Here is a 26960-nt window from a genome sequence, read left to right as displayed (position 1 = left end):
TTCTATGACAGCTCTACTACAATTATTTGGAATTCGTCCCTCTGTCCAGGCCTTCTGAACTACGCTGTGCCGCCACTCTAAGACGTTTATACCACCGTACTTCAGCATTTCTGGTCGACTATCATCTACTCCTGCTGCCTTTCCACATTTCAAGACTTTGATGGCATTTTCTACTTCAAGTATGGATATGTATTTCTGACTGCATGCCCATTATTTAAATTAAGGGATATTAAATCTCACCTTGTTTCAAAACCGAATAAGAGTATTAATTTAGTATTAATTTGGTCTACCTACTCACTGATGAGACCTCAATAAAGGTCGAAACCGGTCTGGGTAGTGACCTTCCACCATAATGTATAACATCATACATCTCCTAGAAGATGGGTTTTACATTATGGGAAATACCAAGAACACTCAGTGTTGGACTACGTGCTTTGGCTTACGCTAGTATTTGCCAATATTTTTATAGTTTACTATATTCAGCATGAAACTCTTTGATTCTGAACTTTGAGTTTCTTATTCAGTTTTGAAACAATGTGGGATTTAATATCCCCTTAATTTAAATAATGTTACATTGCCGAAATGAAGCCTATTGGCTCTTTATCTTTATATTTAAGTAATTACTCTATACTTCAAGGATATCTTTTTTTCCTGTTTTCATTTCACCTTTGTCATCTCTAATTCCTTTTACAGCACTCTGTCCTCCATTTGTGAGCTTCTTCAACAACCTCAAGAATAGCTTGCCACCTTCTTGATATTTATTTTCTATGTTCTTACCAAAGTCTTCCCATGACTTTTGTTTATCCAGTTTTACACAGTGTTTAGCTTTTTTACATTTGTCTCTGGATTCTCTAAGAGCACAAGCTGACTTATTTGCCAGGAACATTTGATATGCTTTCTTCTTTTCCTTCACTGCCTCTTTAACCTCCTGTGTCCATGGAGTTCCAATTTTTCTATCCTTGCAGACAATCTCACCACATGCCTCTCTGGCTGAATCAATCAGTATTTTCTTCAGGGCTTGCCACTGAATCTCCAAGGTTTGGTTCCTGTTCTCAAACTCTTTCATTTTTTTCTTCAATAATCTTTGTGTATGTAAGTCTACAGTTCACATCTGAGAGCTGCTCAACTTTTATTTGCTTTAAAACTTTCTTACATGTTATTCTTTTCAATATGAAATTCAATTTTATCCTGCTCAACATTAAATAGTGATCGCTTTCAATTTCAAATCCTCTGTACACTCTGGTGTCCTGCACCAGGGAGAAAACATCACTATCAACAATAACATAGTCAACGAGACTTTTCTCATTCCTTGCCTCTTCTCTCCATGTGAATTTGTGGACATTTTTATGTTGGAACATGGTGTTAGTAATAACCAGTCCATGTCCTGAGCAGAAATCCAACAGGTATTTGCCATTATTATTAGCTTTACTCTTTTCTCCAAATTTTCCCAATATATTTTTGCATGTCTGACAATCATTTCCTACTCTGCTATTTAGATTCCCAACAAGGACCAACTTTTCCTTTTTCATTGTGTCAGTTGCTTTCTGTAAAGCCTCAAAAAATTCCTCCACTTCTACATTTGTAGAACCTTCTGTGGGACCATAGGCACAAATAAGTCTCATTGTCCAGTTTCCCATTCTCATATTTGCCCACATCATTCTATTTGATATTGCCTACCATTCAAGATCAGCCTCGTATTTAGTGTTGAATACTATGGATACTCCTTCTTTTCCTTGATTGTCATTGCCTGAATATAACATTTTGTATTTATCCCAAATTGTCAAATTGTATTTATTCTAAATCCCAAATTGCCAGCCCATCCTCGTCCATTCAGTATCCAGGTAGATACCTAACAGGGTTCACCATGAGAAGGTGAGGATTGGACATTAAGTCAGAAGCCCTCGTCGGTTCTCTGCATTCCTTTAAAGGCTATGTGGAGGTCTCCTCTCAGTTATATAGCTTTGACCCTTAAGTACCCCAGAAATGCAAAATACTGGAATGCAGAGTTATATTACTATATACTAGATTGGTGGAACTGTCATGAAGGATGTGGAAAATGTTCATGATCTGCGTATATGCCAGCCAACTCAGACCTGAATTTTGAAGAACATGTTACAAAAGTTCAAAACTTCATAAGGGTCAATCCAAGTAAAATCACCAAATTAAATTGAAGTTGCATAGTTTTTTTTTTTATATGAAAGTGAATTATTTGGTTATCCTTCCTTTAGATGGAAGATAAAATATATATTTTTGGAGCGACGACTAGGGGCATCCCTGGAAGTTACGAAAGGAAGCTGTGAGCAAGAGGGTGAGGAGTGGTTTCTTTGCATGGAGGGTGGTTGAACCATGGAATGCATTGCCTGATAGAGTAGTGAGAGCAAGAAATGGTCAATGAATTCAAGGAGTGGTCAATGAATTCGATGAGTCTTTTGACTCCATGCAGGCATGAATAATAATGATAATAATGCTTTTAATTATGGTGGCCATTTTGTCCAGATCCATAGAAATTGCACTATTTTGGTGGGTTTTTAAATTTATCATAGTTTATTTTCATATTGTCTAATTTCTGATTTTTTAATGCCATTTTAATTCTCAAGGGCATACTTTTTGATTTCATATTTATATTTTCAGACCAATTAATTTTTTTCAGGGTGAAAGTCACATCTTTTAGATATTCTGAGCGCTCTTTTTTGTCCATTTTGTACTCTAGCCTATAGGTCCTAAGCTGTATCTACAAGTCTGGTTTTCTTTACCTACCTGATAATAACCAATTTCAAGATTACTCAGAGAAGAAGAGTTACTAAAATTTATATTGTTCTTCAACTATTTAATAAAACATATTTACAGTATCAGTTTATTTATTAGCTTGTGGTTTATATTTACATAGTATGTTTTCCATGCATCACACTCATAGGCAGTGCATTCTAATCACCCACCAGTCTCCATGCAAAAAACTTACTCATCACTCCTGCTTCTCTGTGAAAAACCTCATCCACATTAATCAGAAATCACCTTAGGCAATCATCAACCCTTTTCAGTATTTCTTCATCCTTTTGAAAACCAGATGACCAGATCTGTGCAAAGTTATCTATATGCAGTTTGATCAAAGTCCCATACTTTGGAACCATAACTCTGTACTTCTAAACATCATTGCCATAATCTGCCGTGCACACAATTTTAGCAGTTTGTTCTTGAAATTTTAGGTCCTTATCCACCCTCAGATTTCCTATCTCCTCCACATCCTCCCTAAGATATTCCCACAAACTGTGCTTTCCAAATTTTAAAGCCTTACACTTTGCAACATAAAATCCCACTCACTTGCCTATTCACCCAGTCTGTTCAAGCCTCTTACAAAACCATATCTGCATATGACCATTCAAACCCTTCTCTGTATCATTAATATGCATATTAAACCATAACAGCTCTAAACTAAACCCTTGGAATACATCACTAGTGACTTTCCTCTTTTGATCTCTTTTTCACAAAAAATCAAAGGAGGCATTTAGTATGTTGTCTTTATTATGTAAGATGAGATTTTCCTTTAAAAAAAAAAAAAAGCAAGCAAGGGATCAAAAACAACAACTGTTATTTGAAAAAGAAGCAAATTTCCTGCTTTATGTCCTGTTGTAATCTGGTTTCAGATTCATTAGATTTGCAGGTGTCATTGATTTCCAAAATTTTATTGACTTTAGAAAGGTTGACTAATATGTGATATAGTGCATATATGTGATTGAAATTTTTATTGTATAATCGGGCAGCTGCTTTTGGATTATTATTATTATTATTACGTGACACCTCCAGGGAGTCCAAGGACTCATCGAGGGAGGGCACCTACTCTGCAACTCTTCGTCTACACCACTCAGTCCACCAACTACAACGAACCGCAACTACCATCATCATCACATATACACCAATGCCATCTACCCTACCGCCCACTACCACCACTAGTATTTTCACAAATAATCACAAACATCCATGCCCACGGCGGGATTCGAACCCCCAACCTTTTGGTTGGAGAGCAATATGCTAACCATTCGGCCAACCAGGTTCTTATATTCTTTGTTCTATTTAGGAAATAGATGCAAGTTGAGTTTGGAATTCTGACATGATCTTGATTTCAACTCTGTACAAACACAGTACTGTAAAACATTGTGAATTAAAACTACTAGAGCCTCAGGTATACAAAAAACTTCATATTTCTGTAAATAGAAACTGATAATTGTTAGGTGAGGTGACGGCTCTTTAATTTTTTGAAAATTGTCCAATTTGGGCTTTCTAATTGTATAATGAAAGCATAATGAGACAAAGAATAGTTTGTTATGGTGAATTTCATTTAGAATAGCATTAATATTATGGCATTTTACGTGGGGCTGTATTACTTTTAATTTGCAATATAAGAGTTCTCAATAACAATCATTTTTGAAATTATGGATTCTACAACCATGTTAAAATAACTCTTTTTATTATCCCGATGTTTAGATCTTCATATCAAGATCATCGTCTGGAGCATACATAAATATACGAGACAGGCTGCATTACATTTCAAACCGTAAGCTAGAGAAACAATGATTTGATCACATGCTACTCACTGGCATGACCTCTAGTGGGAAAAAATGCGATTATGTAAAGCGCTTTGATATTTTTAAGCTACATCGAGTTTTACAGTACCTTTACTCATGATAACTCCTTTTTGAAGAAACTTTTGCATATGCTTTCTAAAATTAATTTATGACAGCATTACTCTTATATGGATACAGTCAAACTCATACATTAAAACATCGTTATTGAGAATCCTTTCTTTTAGTGTTACATGGTGATCAGCATTCATTTTTGAAATTATGGATTCTACAACTGTGTTTAAATAACTCTTTTTATTATCCCAACGTTTCAATCTTCATATCAAGATCATCATCATGACCTCTAGTGGGGAAAAAAACAAGCATAACACACTGCCGTTTCTAGATACACTTGTCACACGTCTCCCCTCAGGCAATCTTTCCTTCACTGTTTACCGGAAACCGACACATACTGGCCAATATATACACATAAACTCCTACCACCACCACTAAGAACACAAAAACTAGGTTTCATCAATACCCTAAAAAACAGGGCTCTGAAGATATGCTCCAGTGAACAGGCACTGAAAGACAGATTTAAAGTGATCAGCAATACTTTTTCAAAAAATGGATACAGCCAAAACACTATTAACAAAATTCTCTACAAGACCTCAATAAAAAACAAAGACAAACCAGACTACAATAAAACTATAACCATTACCTACATTAAAGGGACATCAGACAAAATAAACAGAGTACTACAAAAATACAACCTTAAAGCCACCTTTAAACCTCCTGCAAAATTAAAAAGCTTACTCAACTCATCCAAAGACCCACTCCCTCTGCTAGCCCACCCTGGAGTATACCGTATTTACTGCACCTGCAACATACCATACATAAGAGAAACAGGATGCACAATTCCTATCAGACAAAAAGAACATAAACGACACGTCAAATATAATAATTATGGTGAAGCTGGCCTTTTTGATCATGCTCTGTGAACACCTTACATAGAATTGACTGGAAAAGCACTAGTTGTCTACATCACACCAAAACATGGTATGAACTCAAATTTAAGGAAGCCTGTGAGATCATTATCAACCACCCCAATCTAAACAATAATGATGGTCTAAAAATCCCATATATATGGAAAGCATATATTCGTCCCACGATTCCTTCCTCTCTAAGAACAACTATAAACGGGGCTGTAGAAAATCCAGGCTCTTAGATCGAAAATACAACTTTAATACTAAAAAAAATAGGACATCATTGTTAAAGAAAAAATCTGTAAGAAAGAATGTTTATTCATGTTGTAATTTATAAATAATTTTTTTTTTTAAATCAAAAATAACAATTGTAATAATAGAAATAGGACATCACTGTTACTGGAAGGAATGCTATCTGTAAGCAAGAATGTTTATTCATGTAATCGTAAATTAAATCTAGCTTGATGTGTTTTCCCCCCCCCCCCACTAGAGGTCATGATGATGATCTTGATATGAAGATCGAAACGTGGGGATAATAAAAAGAGTTATTTTAACATGGTTGTAGAATCCATAATTTCAAAAATGAATGCTGATCACTGTGTAACTAATACTAAAAGAAAGGATTCTCAATAACAATGTTTTAATGTATGAGTTTGACTGTATCCATATAAGAGTAATGCTGTCATAAATTAATTTTAGAAAGTACATATACAAAAATTTCTTCAAAAAGGAGTTGATTATGAGTAAAGGTATTTTAAAACTCGATGTAGCTTAAAAATACCAAAGTGCTTTACATTGATTTGTTACAAAAATAATCTTGTTTGTCTCTGTGTAAATTTTGCTAAATATTTAATGTAAATAACCCTATGGGAATTGATTGTATTTACCGTTTTAACTAAAGTTTCTAGAATGTCAAAAACAAAGGCAATGCCTTGCCATCGGAACTTTGTATAATGTATAATAGCTATGTATAAGAGCACAAGAAAGTTGTTTACGATTAAGTGTGTGAGAAAGTTATTTGTAAGCTCTGCGCATGAACACCTTCAAAGCTAGTGTCAAAGAGGTCTGCTAGTTTCAGAGAAGTGTCTGCTGCTTAACAAGACAAAAAAAAAAAAAAGAGCGCACAGAGGAGAAAAAAGAACGGGCCGCCCTTAAAGGATCAAGGAGAACTGCCGATTTCTTCAGGGTTTGCAACCCTTGGTACAAGGTCCCGAGAAGGCAAAAATAAAAGAGGACTGAGCCTAACATCCTGGCAGTTTTCGGCAGAGAACCAGAAGCAGTCGCGAGAAGGCGAGGTCCAGTTGCTGACTGAAGGAGAGGTGAAGTGCTGTTACCAAAGAGAGAGACAGTCGATGGGGAACCAGTATCCTTCTGGTTCCCCGTCAAGGAACCAGAAGTATCCTAACCCAGAGAAACAGACTTTACGGCGAACCCACTCCAGAGAAATTGGGAAGTCAACCAAAGCCAAAAGCTGCAGAACGATCTTCAAGCCTGTATGCTGAATCTTCTTGCCTGAGCTTTTGAGTACCGGGAAAATTGCAGTCCAAGAACTGCTAATACACCGGTGAAACCCCCCTGAAGCAAGGCCTGAGATGAAAGAAAAATCACAGAGCCTTTGATGCAGGACCTATGGAAGGTGTCATGAAAAAGAGCCTCCGTAAGTGTGTCCAACCTTTAATGTACATTCCTTTTGTAATCTAGGAGATATATCATAGATGGACTGATAAGAAATAGTAATAAGAAATATCTATATGTTAACTGGAATATAAATTGTAAGATAACTTGCCATAACTAGCTAATCTCTAGAGTCCTCTGAGTTGTTGTTAACTGGAATATAAATTGTAAGATAACTTGCCATAGCTAGGCTAATCTCTTTATGAATAATTTAGTCTCGGCAATTTGATTTTTTTTCAGCAGAGAAGTAACAGAGTAATTATATATATTGTATAGTCATTTAATATTGAAAAGGGCAAGTTTGTTTCTTTATATCAAAAGTACAAAGGATAGGTAGAGAAAGAAACCTACCTCCCTATCGCTTATTTAATGTATTTTATTTTAAAATGTAAATAAAATGTGTTTTAATTATATGTCAGTAGAGTGCTGCCTGATTGTTTATTTTACAATGCACTGTTCCTAAAAGAATATTGGACTTTTGAGCGGGAAACCAAGTGAAATAGCTGAAGCGTATAGTTAAGTGCAAATAGACCACGACTGTTTATGTAAAGTTTTACTGAAGGAATTTTTGTTAGAGAGAGAGAAATGAACCGGCCATGTTACTGAGTTTTATGCCAATTAAAAGGTATTAGTGGTGGAGTCTCAGTAAAAAAACAATTTTTCTAGTATTCATAAGCATAAGACTCATAGTGCATAGTACGCAATAGTATAAGCAAGAAAGGTTATGAGAGAGAAAGCGCGCACTGGTATTTAGAATAACAGTATTTCAAAGGCGCAATAACCAAGCAGGCATTATAAATAGCAAGTAATAGCATCACAGTTTACAGTGCCATAGATTTTTCGCTTCATTTTAATTACTGTTTTTTTTTACAGACCCTTCATACTAATCAGTTTGCAGTAACAAGACATCAGAAACAGGTGACTTCACAGCTTGGGGAGCAAGGCTTACCGGGTGTGTTTTTTATATATGAATTAGCACCATTGATGGTAAAATTTGCAGAGAAAAGAAAGTGAGTTATGAGTTTAATAACAGCTAAAATACTATGTTCATTTAACTAATTTGCATTAAGTAGTGGTATATTTTGATTATAAAGTCCTTTAACTTGTAAGAAAACAGTCAGGGCCATACTTACACTTTTCCTGAGGCACTAGAGTGCTCCAGGGGACCCCTCATTGTTTGGGGATCTTAAATTGGCCTCAATTTTTTGGGGCCCCGAACTAGAGCCTTATGTTCCTGTGCATAAGTACGGTCCTGAAAACAGTTTACCAATATTCATCATAACAGCTTACAGAAACAATTGCTATTTTGAGTAAAATAACTAGACAAACTTATGGTGATTCAGTAATAACAAAATGATGATGTAATTGAAATTATATACAAATATGCAGGAAGTACAAACTAATTTAACATTGCATGATGGTAACCTGCAGTAAGACAACTAATTACCTAGACTAGTCTGGCCTCTCATGGAAAAAATAAAAATACATCATAATCATCAGAAGTTCAAAGCTTTCAATTGGGCACTACTGTTTTTAGAAGAAATGTGTTATTTAGTACAATCCTAGTTGTAAGTCTTTAGCTTCTTGATAATTTTTCTTTTTAAATCACGTTAAACTAGATTAATTAATTCAGTTCTTTTGGAGTTTATTATAATGCAACATTTGATTAGCTCTTGTGTTTGTCTTTTTGCATGTACTCCTGATAATGAAATTGATTTGAAGATCAAAATGTTGAGTCATTAATTTTAAGTTTAATTGCTTTAAAAGGATATAAAGGCTAGAAATGTGTAATATATAGTTGTGTCTTTTACTCAGATTGAGAAACAATAAATGAAAACTGGACTGACCCACTCAGAGATTCACTCCAGTCCCATTTCCTTATTCTGTCAATCTATTTTGAAATGTGAGTAAATTAAGGCAAGACCTATCTTTTACAAAGCTGCATTGCCTGCCATGGAGTATTATATTCCTGTCCACCCATTCCTTGATTTTACCTTCAACCAACTTTTTCAATTCTTTAATCACCACTCTTGAGATACAAATTGGTTTGTAATTTGCTATTGCTGTCTTTCCCTCCTTCCATTCCCTTGGGACCTTCCAGAGCTGATGCTTGGGTTAAATAACTTTGTCAAGTGTACCAGTTCCACTGCTATATTCACATTGATATTTTTCATTATGCTGAGCACCTCCAGTTTGCCTACCTCAATTCTCATAACAGTTTGTCACATCAACAAATTCAAAATCTCCACTAGGATGATACACTCTTGCAAAGTGATCATAAAGTAATGCAACTATTTCTTCCTTTTTATCCTTCTTACCATTGGCGTTAATTAAAGTTATCTTTCTATGATCATTTTTCCTCTTACTTGCTACATAGCGTAAAATCTCCTTTGGATTTAGTTTGACCTGCTAAGTTAATTTTCTCTCATTGTTGGATTTAGTCTTTCTTATCATACTAGTCACTCTTCTTGACTGCACTTTGTACTATTCATGAATATGCTGATCACTTTTTCTTCATATTCCTTCCAGAATGTTTTTTTTTTCCCACTACCTGCTTTATATTTCTGCTCATCCACTTAATCCCCACTTACTTTATCCTCCTCACTCTGGATATGCAGCATGCTGCTGTTTCTCTCAAACAGTCCCTGACTACTTCCTGTGCACTACTGACATTCTTTCCTTGTAGCTTCTTAAGCCATTATACTGGTCCAAGCTGCTTTCTAGGTCTTCATAATCACCAATTTTGTACTTTCACATAAACCCTTTCCTAACTGAGAATTCCAGATTTAACAACCTCCAAGAACATGACTGCATTGTCACTTTCCCCAGTTGGAAGCAGAATGTTTACCTTGGCTTTGAATACATCTTCTGATGCTTTACTAAATCCAGCACTATCAAACCCCTGGTCCCCTCCATCACATGCTGTTTCAGGCAATTATCCCTCAGTAACTATATAAATTCCATTTATACAGTGCCCTTTCCTCCTTCCAATCTATGTTTCCATAGTTGAAGTCCCCCATAATTGCTCAGCCTGCACTCATTGTGATAATCTGTTGATAGATGGCATCCAAATCTTCTTATCATCCAATCCCCTTAGTCTATAGCAGCAATGCAACAATATATTTTAAGTCTTGTTGACCTCTTTCTTACACCAGATAGCCTCAAATGAACCATCTCTCTCTCTCTCTCTCTCTCGTACCTAATATCCTCTGTAAATTCTGTTTTTGTTTAAGTCAAAATTCTTCAGCTATCATTAGCAGTACCCTTTTTCCCTCATGTCCTATTTCCTCTATATTCCCTGAAAATGCATTACCTCTTATATTCTGTACCTGTATCATTTTCTATCACCAAGGTTCACTGATGCTGATCATTTTTGGCCAAATTGAGCTGACTGGTGCCAAAAACTCCTATTCTTTATTTTTTGATACTTTTGGTTCACATACATGCATTTCAACATCCTCTTGGGCCTACGATTATCCTTGCACAATATAATTACCAACCCATTTAGATTTGAAGGCTGTGAAACTACATGTACATAATCATTTTTGTATACACACACACATATATATCCCAGGGGTGGCTGAACTCTCGCTTGGCTGCATCCCCCCTCCCCCATTAGCTCTAGTTTCACTGATTTTGCACTTCCATCGTCTCAATGAATAACACTCTCTCTCCAACCATCTAACACTAAACTATTCAAATGAAGTGCATCAAGCATTTACAAATCCTTTCATTCATCAAATTCATTCGATACATTTATAAACTGTACATTATTCCTCCTGCGCATTAGCAATCATGATCCTTTTTCCCAATTTGGTCTTGTCATACCAAGGCAGTCTTTGCTTTCTCGTTCATCTGTTTTGTTTCTATCAGCAACTCTTTCATATCTTCTCTCATTGCATGTTACTCAGCTTTCAAATCATTGGTACTTGCCAAAACAATCAGCTCATTTACTTCTCCCTTCTGCAGACTAATAGCTTCATTAACATCCTTGATCTTTGCACCTGAGAAACATGCTTTCATTACATTCTCATTAAGTATGCCTCTTGTCATCAAATCTCCATACAATATCTTCTTCTTACTTCCAATTACTTCCAATTTCCCATATTACTTTCAGCCACTTGTTGGAAGAGAAGAATGCTAGTAGGCCAGCTTTGTTTTTTAGGTTTTGTAACACTGTTGCCATCTGATGAGAGAATGGTGAAAACTCTAGTTTCAAATAATGAAAACGGAGCTTTGTGTCAAGCTACTTGCAATATGCTGGCTTGTTCTTTGTCTGGCACACTTCATAGAAAAATCAGGACTTGGATAATATTTGGAATTTTGAGTGGGGTGGAGAATTTTATTTCAATATGGATAATTTTTTTAATCAGAGCAACTACTTCTGTTTGGATCTAGAGAGTGGAAACAATAGCCTGACTGTGGTAAAGGAGTTGAAGTTTCAGAGATCATGACACTTTGTGCCATTGTAATGCCAAAGAATATGAGGTTAAAAATGGCTGAGGGGTGGAAGTGTAAAAAATAATCATAATTTAAATTTATCAATATTTTTACAAATTGTTTGTTTTAGTACAGTCATTTCTCGACTTACGTCCAGGTTCTGTTCCATCCAGCAGGACGTAAGTCTATACATTAAATCCACAGAGTTATAGGGGTTAGGGACTTAACCGTAATAAGTATACTGTCATTTTAATTTTTAAACCTTATTATAAAACTGTACTGTGTGTGTTACTGCCACTATAAAACAGGAGAATAATCACCCAAATCTTCCTCCACAATCACAACTTCATTACTTTCCCTGTGTGAATGATCAGTCTGTGGCTCTTCTGGTGTAACCTTTATTTTTTTGATGAAAATGTCCAAATTGCTTTGCTTATTCCTCTTCTTCTTTGCATCATAAATTTGTTCATGGCAAGCAAACGCATTGTTTACTTTTGTTTCTATTATTAAGTAGCGTTCAACATAGGGGTCCATGTCTTCAGCCATTTTGAGAACATCGCTAACTGCAAAGAACATTTCTGCAAGGCCCTTCACTGTAAATTGTTTAACTACCTCTTCCTGTTTGTCTTTTCCCTCTTCCTTTTTTCATTTTTCTTCTGCTGCAACAATTGTTCCTCCAGTTCGACCAATTTTTCGTTGGTCAACTCTCTGTGAGTTGAATTATGTCATCATCATTCACTTCGAGATTCAGATTGTTTGCTTGGCCCACTATTACAAACTTCCAAAATCATGTACAAACCTTTTTAATGTCTTTTTCCATATGCCACTCATTATTGAGAGGTCATTCGTCCAACCAGAAGAAGCGTTGAATTTGTAGTCGTAATCGGATCTTGCTTTATCCTTCAACATGTTGAAGATACTTAGTGCCTTAGTGGTTATGGTCACAGTGCTAAGGGGTATGTGCTTTTGGTTCAGGTTCTCTATCCATGATGCAGGTAGCTTTTCCATATCACCGATAGGACCTTGTCATTGCTTCATCACTATCGTCGATTTAATGGAAGCAGATCCTTTCACAGCCTCTACGATTTTATCCGTATTTTTCAAAACGGTCGTCACTGTAAAATGAGACCATCTGAAGTCGTGCAATCACATTGATGGGCTTACCACTATTACAAACTGTGATTGTAATTTCTGTGATTCTTCACTAGGTTTTTTGATTGTGCATGTAAGGGCCAAGTTGCACAAAACATTGCAAAATATTTAACAATAAATACACAAATAACCCATTTCTCAAACACAAAATCAACAGATGAACTGTTGAAGACACATGCGACTGCCGAGGGAGGTTGCTGCTGAAAGCGCTGTTGCCACTGTGCATGCTTTACCTTATGTTCGCTTGCATCTTGTTCAAAAGTTTAGCCAAAAATGTTATTTATTCCATTATGGGCTCACGGACGTATCTTCAAGAGGCCATAACTTGAACGGACATAAGTCGAGGGATGACCCAATAGGGACGGGAGAGAAAAGGGAGGAAACTCCATATGAATAAATAAATAAATTAGTTTTGGTTTCATAACATGCACATTGGCACTTGCGATGTACCCATTATTGATATTATTGTCAAAATGAAATTAAAGCATTTGAAATTTTGATGTACTTAATAAACTCTGAAGTTGTGTTGCTTTCGTTAAGTGTCGAGGTATTTGTAGTGGTTTGTTTAGACATTCTATTTACGCTAACGGAGACAGCATGTCAGCCATTATACGTAACTTCTTGCTTGCCATTTACATGAAGTGTGCATGCTTGCTGAGGAGTTTGATGGGTGATTGACAGCTGACAGAGAGAGTGTTCTGTATCAGGATGTTCTGTATATGTAAACTTCTTAGAAAAAATAAGTTCTGAAGTTTAAGAACACAGACCTGAGAAATTTTGTTCTCAGGAAGTTTTTTAATTTTTAAATGAGGGTAGGAAGAATATTAATACAAGATTCTGAAAAGGAATCGTAGAACTGCGAGTCTTTAAACTGAAGGAGTTGAGACTGTCAACAAGTGTTTTGTAAATAAAAGAAGATATTGTAGTCAGCATGCTAATTGAATGTTCAAGGAAATGCTGATTAGAAAGTTTCATCTGTCTTAAGGATGCCGGATCTATTTGTTATTTCTACTGGAAAAGGCAATAGAATTAGTTGAACTTAGATGTGCCAATTTATGAAGTAGTAGAAGAAACTTTTTCCTCTGGTACAAAAATTAGTAAATTGTGTGTCAAATAGAACTGCAGGAGGTAAGAGTATTTATACTTCAGTGAGACAGAATGGAATAATGTGGTATGCTATATAAAGGATTAAAAAAAGGATTCTATGGAAAAGAAGAAGAAAATTTTATTTCAAAAAAAAGGCCTTAACATAGAAACTGAACTATGAACAATTTGTTATTGTGAAAACAAGGTATTAGTCTGGTAGACATGATTAAGTATATATCAAACAATCCAATAATAGGATGAGTCAGAGAATGAATGATTTTAATATTTTTGGATAAGAAAATCTCTAAAGTGTAGATTTCTTTTAGAAGGCCTTGGATCCAGTATTTTGTAGTTATGTAATTTTATTTAAAGTGTATATATTGTTTTAGTTTTATTAAATGTGTATATTTTTTGTATTTGGTCTTGAGTCAGCGATTTTCCGGATTCTAAAAGAAACATTGCACCAATTGGAATTGAACCCTTGCGTAAATACTAAACACTCGGAATAAAAAATGTCTTTATAGAGACAAGTGAATAGCCAATTGGCTATGCACTTTGCAACCATATGCCTGGGAAAACAGTGTCCTGGGTTCAATTCCCGTTGCTGACGTAAGGAACTTAGGATTTTTCTCAGACATAGCCAAGTTAGCCAGACTTGGGTGTGGACTGCAGGATTTTTCTCTCCAGTTTATCTGGGGTTTTTCCTCCTACAGAAAAACCAGCCTTGAAAACATAATGCTTCTACAGCATAGGACACATCCAGGAATAAGGAGTAACCAACCTATTCTGTAGGATGTGGCGGGAGTGTAAATTAGGATAGGATAGAGACAATCTCAAAACAGAAGAGTATTTCACAAGAAATGAAACCTGTACAAGGTTATGGTCTGAGTTACTGAAAGAGAAGTGACTTCTGCAGTATCCTTAGAAGGGGAAACTGGTTAAGAAAAGATCAGTAGTGTTAGATGAGCAGATAGGTTTATGTCTAGTGTTGTAGTTGGTTGATGGATGATTTACATTTAATCATTGCTTACTTATTATTATTATTGTTCTGGGCAACTCCAAGGAATCGACAGACTCATCGAGGGAGGCCTTAACATCATGTCAAGAACAACTATTCAACATTCACACAGTATCTATCATACCTTGCCTTGAACTCATTCACGGTCGTAGCACCCACAACAGACTCTGGAAGCTTATTCCACTCATTCACTACTCTCCAAGTAAAAAACCTAGCTCTAACACCCTTGTCAACTATGCTCTTGCCCAGCTTCCATTCATGGCCCCTAGTCCTCCCAACACCAGTCATATTTTCAAAAATATCTTCTGGATCAATCTTATAGAAACCCTTCAGTAATTTGAATGTCTCAATCATATCACCCCTCCTTCGCCTATTGACCAATTTCTGCAACCCACAAATCTTCAACCTATTCTCATAAGGTTCATTCCACAGACCTGCTATCATCTTGGTCACTCGTCTCTGGATCCTCTCCACTTCCTCCCCATCACGAAGAAACCCTGGTGCCCATAACTGGGCACAGTAGTCCAGATGGAGTCTTATCAAGGCTCGATACAGAGGAACAATAACTTGTTTGTCTCTGCATGTTAAAGTATTTTTCAGAAGCCAAGTGATTTGGTGAGCTGTTTTAGTCACTTTTGCAATGTGCCCCCTAAACTTCAATTCCCCATCCACCAACACTCCCAAATCCCTGGCCTCATCAATCTCCTGGAGTACGGTTCCACCAATGCGATATACTGCTGCTATTCTTTTCACCTCAAAGTGCATAACCTTACACTTTGGCACATTAAATTGACATCCATTTTTCCTAGCCCAGTCCTCCAAACTATCCAAATCATCCTGTAAAATTTTAACATCCTGTGCACTCATAATTGCTCTACCCAACTTTGCATCATCAGCAAACAAGTGAACACTTCCTCTCACATCCTTTCCTATATCATTGATGAACAAATTGAAAAGCAGTGGTCCAAGAACAGAGCCCTGTGGCACTCCACTAGTCACAAACCGTCTTTTAGACTCCACTCCTGAATAAACCACTCTCTGGTATCTCTCCTTCAACCACCCTCCTATCCATCTCACCAACCCTATATCTATCCCCATCTGCTCCAGTTTACTGATTAGGGTTCTATGTGGTATCCTATCAAAAGCCTTGGCAAGGTCCAGTAGTATTACTGTAACCCATTACCCCTATCCAGCTCAGCCGTCACTGTGTTATAAAACGTGAGCAAGTTACTGAGGCATGATCTATCCTTCACAGAACCATGTTGTCCCCAATACAGTATCCCATTTTCATCTATCCAATCTTGTATTCTTTTCTTGACTAATTTCTCTAAGACCTTGACAATGATTCCTGATATGCTAATCGGTCGGTAATTTACAACAGCAGTCTTGGAACCGCCTTTATGCAGTGGAACTATTTTCCCCTCTTTCCACCCCCTCGGGACTAAGCCAGACCCGAGACTTAAATTAAACAAAATGGTCAAAGGTACTGACAATTCTTTAGCTGCTTCTTGTACAACACGAGCTGGTATACCATCCAATCCTACAGATGTATTGACATTGAGGTTAAACAATATACTACTCACCTCAACTTCATTCACCACAATTCCCGTATAATCTACTGGTACATTCGTTTTTGCAATGTCCCCACATGGATGATATATTCTTGCAAAGTGCTCACTCAGTAACTCAACTATATCAACTGATTCAGTTACCTCCCTACCATCGGCATTCTTTAAAATCATTCTGCCATGTACATTTTTCCTTTTACTTGCTACATATCTAAAAACTGTTTAGGATTCTCTTTAGCCTGCATGGCCAATGTTCTTTCGTAATCCTTTTTTGCTTTTCTTACCACACTCGTTACCCTTCTGGCCTGCGCTTTATACCGTTCGTGTGCCTGTCGGTCACCTTTCTCCTTAAATTCCCTCCATAGTTGTTTCTTTTTTTGCAGCTCAAGGTTAATGGTGTTATTTATCCATTTAACCCCTTTTTATTTATTATTCGCACTCTAGGTATACAGTCAGCCATTGCTTCATGCAAACACTTCTTAACTACCTCCCATGCACTATCAACTTCTAGTCCTTGCAGTTGTACATGCCATGGCACTGAACCAATTAAACTCCTAAGCTTGTCATACTTTCCAGCCCGATAATTCCACATGTACCCTGTCTTAATTGAAAATTCTACACCTTTAGCCACATCCCAAGTCAAGACCCTATGATCACTCTCACCGATTGGTGGCAATGTGGTCATATTTGTTACAGCCAAATCCTCAGATGTAATTACTAGGTCAAGCACTCTCTGACCCCTAGTATTTTCCATTACATGCTGTCGCAGATAGTTATCCCTTAATAACTGCATAAAATCCAATTCCTTCCTCCCGTGTGTCCTCTCCTCACTCCAATCAATGCGACCATAGTTGAAATCTCCCATAATAATCACCCTCCTTCCACTCATTTCTTCTATTTGCTTGTGCATACTGTCACCACCATCTTTTCCATCACCTAGTCTATAGCAGCACCCAATTTGTATATTTAGTTCTGCTAGCCACAATCTCACACCAAATGGCCTCAAATGTGCTCTTTTCTCTATCCTGCAATTCAACTTCTATTCTCCTTGGCTGCAGCTCATCAGCTATCATCAACAATACTCCTCCCCCCATTTTATTCTCCCTGTCATTCCTGAACACACTATACCCATCACATTCAATCCCACTAGCTGTATCATCTACAGTCAGCCATGTTTCACTAATACCAATAACCTGTGGTCTGGAAGTACCAACCATGGCCAAAAACTCTTCCTTCTTGTTCCTGATACTCCTAGCATTAGTGTTCATGAATTTAAAACCCCCATTAGCCCCAACCCCTTATAATGATGCCTTATATTAACTATCCCACTCTGATTTGTTATCCTTATTTGCTTGGGCATATTATATTCATTCTTACATTCAACTGCCTCCCTAAGGACTGTTTATCTACTCCCTCCTTATGGGGAAGACCCTGCCATTTCATTTACCTTGATCACTGAAATTTAAAAGTGTGCCAGTTGAAGTTTTAGACATTGGTTCCCCATTACAAATGAAGGTTGTCATTCTCTGGCAGCAAACCAAAATGACATACATTGCATTTATGAAAATATGAAGAGTCTTCTGAAACAGTTGTAATTGTACTTCATATTCATAACAAAGCAATATTGTGAAACAGTTAGAGTAAATAAAAAATTTAATTGTGTTTTCAAGTTGGTTATTTGGAAAATTTAATACAATACAATCATTTATAATCTCAGGTTTGGTTGGGGGGGGGGGGGTGCAGCATTAATTTGTACTGTATGTGATTAGTTAAAACTGTTAGGAATGAATTTAGGATGTACTATGCAAAATCTTATTTAAATTTTGATAAATTTTTACAGTATGACTGCTTCTGTAATGCAACATATGTACACACCATGTTGAAATATATATTGGGGTGGTACTGTATTTCACAACCTAAATTAAACACATCTCATTAGCACATGGGTTTTCATTTGTTCCAGATCACATTTTTTACTCTTCCAGGCATACTTCACTAGTTTTTGGTAATGTTGAGTCACGTATTTTGAATTGTATCAGTCTTATTCTATACTCAGTATTTCACTTTTCAAAAAATATTCTCTTTGGTTGCAATTAAGACTCCCATAATCATATCCTTATGGACATGTATAAATGCTGTGCATTACGGGAAGGGTCACTACCCAGACCGATTTCGACCTTTATTGAGGTCTCATCAGTGGGAACTAGACCCAGAAGTGATACCAGGGTTGAAGTAATGCAGAGGTCATATTTCCATATACAAGTAGCCAAAAGGTTTTGGTTGCAACCTTTATTGAGTTCTGATTGCATTATGGAATAATAAGGCAAGTGATGTGAAGTCATTAGCCTCTATATACAAGTTGCCCAGTCGTGAAGTTACTTCTCATGCAAACTTTGTTTGTTTACACTTGGATAAAGCATTAAAACAAGAATATAATTTCTTGGCATCTTTAATTTATATAATATATCGTAACAGTATATCGTAAGTGCAATATACTGTTGGACCATGATACACAGAATGTGAAACTCACTGAAAATATAGATAGTGTACATGAAAGAAACAGAAATGAAATGAAAGATAGAGAGACTGATGGAGTGAAAGAATGCAGGAATGTAGAAGTGAAAGTTGCGAAAAACGGAAATGAAATGAAAGTTGGAGAAACTGAAGGAGTGAAAGAATGTAAAAATGTACAAGCGAAAGTTAGTGATAAGGGGGGGGGGGTGAAAGAAAGTATGAATGAGGAAAAGGAAGCAAAGTGCAGCCGATCGAGAGGTTGCGAGATATAGAGTGAAGTTGTCAGAATGCAAGATTTAATGAAACAGATATTGGAAATGAAAAATGAAATGAAGAATATGTTGAGTGATGTTAGGCATCTAGTGGAAATTAATGAAAGTATGCAAGAAATCAGAATGAAAGAACAAAGAGTAAAAGAAGTGACAAGTGATTCCAGTATATGGAGACGCCATAATTAGAGGGCTGGTTACTGACCGGGTCCATAAGTCTGCTATCCGGGTGGGAGAATGAGTACGATAATTAAGTCGTTGGACATGAGGAAGAAACGAGCAAGAGAGTTAGTTGTGATTGTAGGGATGAATGATCTAACTGGACATAAGAAGGATGTGAGGGCAAATATCTGGAGGCTATTGAGAAGAGTGAAAGATAATCGTGTAGTAGGAATGATTGTCTGTGTTACCTAGGTATGATGATGATTTGTTGTGACGGAGAGCCAAAGTCATGAATGGTATGTTGGCGGAGCTGTGTGAGGAGAAGGGCGGAGTTTGTGGATGTATGGCATGTGTTTGAGGGAAGAATGAAATTATACAGGTGTGATGGGTTGTATTTAAATGGCTTTGGAGTGAGTGCACTGGATGAAAGTATAGTGTGTATAGGATGAAAGTAAAGTATAGTATAGTATAGTACAGTTTGTGATGTGTGCCAGAGATCAGAAGGAAGAGATGAAGAGAAAAATCAGGAGAGTGGTACTGAAGTGACAGCAGTGCTTGGCAGTGGAAACAGTAGTAGTGTGAGAGAGGAAGAGAGAACAGGAATTCAAGAGGAACAGGGAAACGGGGAGAGCTCGGCTGGACAGGGAGACATGGCATAGAGAGAGAGAGTGAATGTCAAAAGTGGCAGTGAATGTGTGTATGAAGATGGAGTATATTGCAATGCGGGTGGAGAAGTGGAGACTGAGCAGGTATATGTGGTAAGTGGTGATAAAGGTGATTTGGCAGGTGTAGTGGGGAAATCACAACCAACATGTGACTTGGATAGGACTGGCTATAGACCTAAAAATGAACTGTTGTGTTTGTTTACAATGCCAGAAGTATCAGAAATAAAGGGGATGAAATGGTTTCAGTGATTGAGTTTATTCGCCCCCAAATCATTGGAATAAGTGAAATGAAAGTATGGTTGAATAAAGATAATATCGTAACGGGAATAGAAATGGAAGGGTACAGTATTTTTCGTGAGGATAGAAAGGGCAGGAAGGGGGGGGGGCTGCTGATGATAGGGGGAATTAAGTCCACATAAGGTAGACGTGAAAGGGAAAAATAGTGGCAATGGTTATGAGGCAGTGTGGTGTAACGTGGAGTTTGAGAGGAAGACATATTTAGTTGGATGTTGCTATAGGCCTGGGAAGGTGGTGATGAAGAAATGTATAAACAACTTGGATTAGTGAACAAAGGAAGGGTAATTATTATGGGTTAATTTAATTATGGGTGTAGATTGGAATGAAGAGATAGCATTTGGGAATAAGGAAAGTGAATTTCTTGCGTTCTTGAAAGATAACTATCTCAGGTAGCACGTAAAGGAAGGCATGCGAGGATCAAGAGTTCCAGATGTGATCATTTCATCAGAGGATGTAATTGTTAGAGGGGGTTTCACATTTTCCTCCAGTTGGTAAAAGTGATCATGAAGTAATCACCAGTGTTGCTAGTCATATGCAGGCTTTTGCGAGGAAAGGATATATGTGGAATTATAAGGCTGGTGATTATGACAAGCTTAGCAGACAACTTCGAGCTATAATGTCGTGACGTTCTTTCCTTCATGTTCGAATCCACCATCTTGTTTAAGCCACTTTCATAAAATAAAATACAACTAATTGTAAATTGATCACCAATCCAAGGGTAGAGAAATTTCTATTATACTGCACCACTCTATCCTTAGATAAGTCTATATAAAATAGCAGGATCAATTCAAAGTTAGTTAGCAGTCTCCTCATTCATTCTGGCCGAAGTATTTGTTTTCTACTTGGGATTCCCGCAAGATTCGAATTTTTGTGAACGGTGCAATAAAAAGGAATTCAGGCAAACACAATAATTAGATTAACAAAATAAAACATTTAATATAAGCTATATAACACATACATAAATTCTACTTCAAATTTTAAACAATAAAATCAAGTTAAACATTACGTCAAGTCAATCATATTAGTTCAATCTTCCAAACCTTCACATACACTTTCTCAGTTTCTGAGTCACAAAGTTCCTACACTTAATTAAATATAATAGAACTTCCTATCTAATCAGTTTTTACGCAATTCTCAACCATGCCATACGCTTAAGAACAACACAGGCACTAATTGCTGTAAATATCTCTCAAGCAATTTTTTTATTTTCAATTCCCAATCTCGAAGAATTGCCACAGTTAAAGTTAGGTTAAACGTAGCGTAACTAACACTCAATTCCTCATGCATTGAAATAAATCAATATGACAGTCCTTACCAGAAACAGTTCCTAGTACATCAATCACGTTGTGAGTATACTTTCAAAATGTGTTTATTATTCTTAAAACACATCTATAAGACTTCTTCACAGTTATAACTAAAACACTATCAATCACGCTTCACACCTCTAGACATCAATTTTAGGGTACTTTAATTATCCTTGTTACCACTTAATAACCACTTAAACTCTGTGCAGTTCTCCTTAGGGCAAATTAGAAATAAGTCGCAATTCTAGACTAACTGGATTTATTCATAATTCTTCACTGAAAGTCCAGTTTTTTATATTATCCGATTACGGCATTAATTTCCTTTTATTATTACTGCTGACTTCACCTTCAGCTAACTATAAGATTCACTTCATCTTTGCTCGCATATAAATATTATCCCTTTTAACTTCTGCCCTTGAGAACCTTTCATTTACTTCCACTTCTGTAGTTTATACCCTTGCTTCCTTTCACTTCCAAAAATTCCGTCTCAACTCTTTCTTTACTTGTTACCTTCCATTTATTTTTTTATTCTTTTCCCAGCTCACGCTCTGTTCCACTCGCGCTCGTTTACTTCATGCGTTTCCATGACAACAAATAAACGTAAACATTTCTGTTAATGTTACATAAGGCTATACCACTACATTGAGTTAATAAAAACACAATAAATAAAATATTATCAACTCTTTCATTTTGTACACAGATAACTATAATAATATTCACGTTACAATATTTATATGTCACAATAATTTATACATATATTATTGTTTAATTAATTAATAGCTGATAAAATTCAGAATAAACACTTAAATAATAATTCTTAAATAAGGATTAATAAATAACTTTTATACAAGTCATGATTAATATATAATAAACAATGTTAAATGTGAATGAAAAAGACAAAATACACAACATAGTTTCATTCACAGTTTAACAATAACATGGAACGAGGAGTTGAGTGGTAAGGAAATAAATGCTGCATGGGAACTTACAAAGAAATACATAACAGCATCAATGTATGAATGTGTCCCAAAGGCCAAAGGGCTGAATAAGGTAGGTGTAAAATGGATGAATGTGGATCTTAAGCATGAAATCTGGAAAAAGAAAGTACTTTGGAAGAAGTACAAGATGAATAATGATAATCAGTCACATGAAGAATATAAAGAACAAACCATGAGAGTGACTCAGTTAGTAAAGAAAACAAAAGTAGAGTATGAGCAGAAATTGGCAAATCAGACTAAGAAAAACCCTAGAGTTTTTTAGATATGTGACAAGTAGAAGAAAGAATGATCATGGAAAGATGAAGTTAAGGGATGAAATTGGTAGAATGGTAACTGCTGCAGAAGACATTGTTGAGGTATTCAGTGATCAATTTATAAGTGTTCAGGGTGGAATCATGAGGAACTTAAGTTTAAAGGACATAGGAGAGGATAGCTTAATTGTGAGTGAGCAGGAGGTATTTGAGGAAATAAATAACCTTGATGTTAAGGAAATAAATAAGGAAATAAATAACCTAATAAGGCAATAGGATTTGATGACATATCACCATGCATCTTAAGGGAATGTTCTAGGGAACTGGCAGTAGCATTGGCATGCCTGTTTAATAAGAGTTTTGCAACAGCACAGGTTCCAAGGGAGTGGAAGGAAGGTAAAATTGTTCCACTGCATAAAGGTGGTGATAATGCTGTAGCTTCAAATTATAGGCCGGTCTGCATATCTGGAGTTGTGGTGAAGGTCCTGGAGAGATTGGTGAGAAGTAGGATACAGAAATGGGTTGATAACAGCAGTATTCTCTGTGGTTATTAGCATGGGTTTGTTAAGGGAAGATCATGTTTCACTAACTTACTTGTGTACTATAACAAGGCGACAAATACCTTGGACAGAGGAGATGCATATACAATGGTGTACTTGGATTTTGCAAAGGCTTCTGATAGACTGTCAAATGAGAAGCTCTTAAATAAATTGAAACAGATGGGATTGGATAAGACTTCTGTGTTGGATCAGTGACTGGCTGTCAGGTAGGTATCAGAAAGTTGTATATAGGGGTGCAGTATCTTAAAAGAGAAAGGTCACCAGTGGTGTGCCGCAGGGGTCAGTTTTGGGGCCGTTGTTGTTGTTCAATTTGTATGTTAATGATATTGGGTTGGGTTTAACTAGTGATATCCAGCTGTTTGCAGATGATGCAAAACTGGAGAGAGCAATGCACAGTCAGGCTGATGTTAATGCATAACAAAAGTACTTGAATAGATTGCATGAATGAGCAGGTAAGTGGAACTGTCAGTTCAACGTTGCCAAGTGTAAGGTTTTGAGATTTGGTAAGTAATGATGGGATGCAAAGTATACACTTAGTGGGGAAACTTTAACAGAAGTAGAGGAGATGAGAGATCTAGAGGTGATGGTGGACAAGGACCTGAAATTCAGGGACCACATTGCACAAGTTGTGAAGACATCACATCGAATAATGGCAATGATGCAGAGAACCCTGACATGCAAAAAAAGAGAGGTTATGATTCCATTGTATAAGGCCTTGATCAGGCCTCATGAATTATTGTGCTGTGCACAGATTTGGTTGCCAGGTTTTCCTGATGATGAGGATATGTTGGAAAGGGTACAGAGAAGATTCACAAAGGTAGTCAGTGGTCTTTGGAATGTGGAGTATGAGGACAGATTGAGAGAATGTAAGTTGCTGAGCCTCGTGAAAGTGGGAGGGGAATATGATTGAGACAAAAGCTGGTCAGGGGTTGTTATCAGATAGACATGGAAGAGATTTTTCATAGAATGAGAGAGGGGAGAAGAACAAGAGGCCATTGCTGGAAACTGTATAAGGAGGGCATGAGCAAAGGAGTGAGAAGCAGGTTATTTGTATGGAGGGTGGTTGGTGAGTGGAATGCATTGTGTGAGTGTGTTGCAGATGTGGACACATTGAATCAGTTTAAGATGCAGTTGGATGATCTCCATGTAGTCAGAGACGATGAGTCTCTGACTCCATGGAGGTCAAATGTTGATAATAATAATAATAAATACTGTTTTGTAAATCCATAAATCTTCTCCATTATGCCATTAATATTATCTGTGTGTATATCATGCTCATGCTTTGTTCTTCTGACAAACTTTTATAGAAAGAATAATAACATATTAAATCTACCTTCTTATCAAATGGTTTTAATGATTCCTTCATCAAAAAAAAACATTTAACAGTTTTAGAATCTCTGTCTCTTCTACTCCATAAAAAATAACTCGCATTGGTATCCCTTATGTGCAAAGCATTGCTGAACACATGCTAAAATTTTAAAACTACTGAACATTTTTGTTGCCTTTTGCCATGTCGGAAAAATCCCCACCTTTCTCACAACTCCTACTAAACATCAATTTTTTTTCCTCTCAGTTTTCCCTATGTAGACTAGATTCCTTACTCTTATGGCTTATCTCATTAAGGACAAAATGGAAGATCTGTTTATATTTGTTGTGATGAACATAGTCATATTAAATATCATGAGCCCTGAACTTTCTGGACTTGCTGAGTATGCTGTCTCCACTAAACATAGAGTTCACTGGAACAAGACAAAAATCTTTCATTGGTATTTCCTTATAGAATGTCTTTATAAAGAAACATCCTAATTTAAATAGATTTAGATTCAATGATCTCTGTCCATCTCCTTTATGGGAGATAGTACTTTTTAAATCTGCTAATCTGCCCTAATTTTATTTATTATTATTTTTATTTTTCAGTTAGGAAATTTTTACCATTTTAGTTGCCTTATATTAGCTACTAAAGTGGCACTTTTTAGATTTAGAATTTTCTGTTATTGTTTAATTGCCATTCCATATTTTTTTTTTCTTTTTTTTTGTATTCGATTTGCCTATGAAACATTGGCAAAAATTCCTCAAATAAGTTTTAACATGATTTTTTTCCCCCATTTTATAGTTTGTTTTTCATATGCCCACTCAGGGTATTCCATCATTGAAACAAATATTTCATATGGCAAGCTGATAGAAATGGGAAAAAGTAAACTGGATTTTTGCTTTAGAGACTCCCCCCCCCCTCACTTCATGCTTCCAATAAGCAAAGTGGAATGATAAAGATATCTCCCAAAAGCAGTAGCTAACTTGGTAAACTACCTGTTAGTGTCTAATATATCACAGGTTTGGGGTTTCCTCTGAGATATGTAGTTGCCACCCCTCCCATGTTACTACACTCCCGGATAGTTTTTGCTCTTGGACACAGGTTTTTATCCTGCAAAACAGGCAAACCAACTAGAAGAACATGTAGTTTACTGACATAATATACTGGCCTCGTAGCCTTTGTTGCTTCAGTCATATTTCATTAAAAAAAAAAAAAAAAAAAAAAAGCGCCTTAATGTCTCCCATTCTGATGGTCTGATACTTGTTGGCTGCAGTGGCTATATCTAGGGTGACTAATGGACTTGCCAACATGAAAGTATATATAGGCAGAGCATTTGGTTTCTGCAGACTGACTAGTCTTCACTTAAGTTTGGTGCATGCCACACTGTGGTGGTCACAACATCCATTTCATCAGCATGCTAGACTTGAGGTTTATACCCAGCTACTGCAGTCATGCAGTCTGTTCTTGGCTATCCCAAGAAGAATGTCTTTGGCCCTTTTTAAGCATACATAAAAGATTGTGATAAAAGCACTGTAAAATAATAATAATGATATTGTTGTATTGAACTTGAAAAAGCTAATTTCATTAATAAGTTTTAAAATATTTCATTAAAGTTGTTAGTATCTAATGATGCTTGCATTTTAAATTTCTAGTAGTAGCAATAGTAATAATAATAATAAATTTATAAAAGTAAACCTTAAAAAAATAGAGAAGTATAATAATAGTAATTTTCATATAAGTAAGATAATAAATATAATAAATTAAAACAAAAATAAGTTGCATAATTTTAACATATTTTGATAGATATATTTTCTTTATTGCTAGAAAATTGCACAATAGACCTGAAGTTTATAGCAGTAAAATTAATTTTTGTAGTGTGTGTGTGTGTGTATATACACACACACACACACACACACACATATATATATATATATATATATTTTTTTTTTTTTAGATCATTCATGCACTTCATGACCAGTGTGTGTGCAATAGTCGGAGGAGTTTTTACAGGTTAGTATACAAAACATATTTTGGAATTTACAAGGTGTGGCTTAAAAGTTTTGAGATTAATAAATACCTACTTACTCACTGTCCTCTTCCGTTGGGGACGGATTGAGTCTTCCATGTTTCCACAGCAACCTCTAGGAG

General features: G+C 36.3%; 1 protein-coding gene across 2 annotated transcripts in view; it reads left to right on the top strand.

The window, feature by feature from the left end:
- The window catches only part of LOC150099419 (endoplasmic reticulum-Golgi intermediate compartment protein 3-like), a 179384-nt gene that overhangs the window by 136947 nt on the left and 15477 nt on the right, over nt 1-26960 (top strand). For both annotated transcript variants that reach the window (XM_090403787.1, XM_090403786.1), the window contains exons 11-12: nt 8090-8226; nt 26767-26822. In XM_090403787.1, the coding sequence (XP_090259913.1) occupies nt 8090-8226; nt 26767-26822 (193 nt within the window). The remainder of the gene's footprint in view (nt 1-8089; nt 8227-26766; nt 26823-26960) is intronic.

Source organism: Typopeltis vanoorti, chromosome 14 (genome assembly GCF_054136105.1).
Source record: "Typopeltis vanoorti isolate ZY-2024b chromosome 14, IOZ_Tvanoo_1.0, whole genome shotgun sequence".
NCBI classification, from domain to species: Eukaryota; Metazoa; Arthropoda; class Arachnida; order Uropygi; family Thelyphonidae; genus Typopeltis; species Typopeltis vanoorti.
This window is presented reverse-complemented; position numbering and strand designations above follow the sequence as displayed.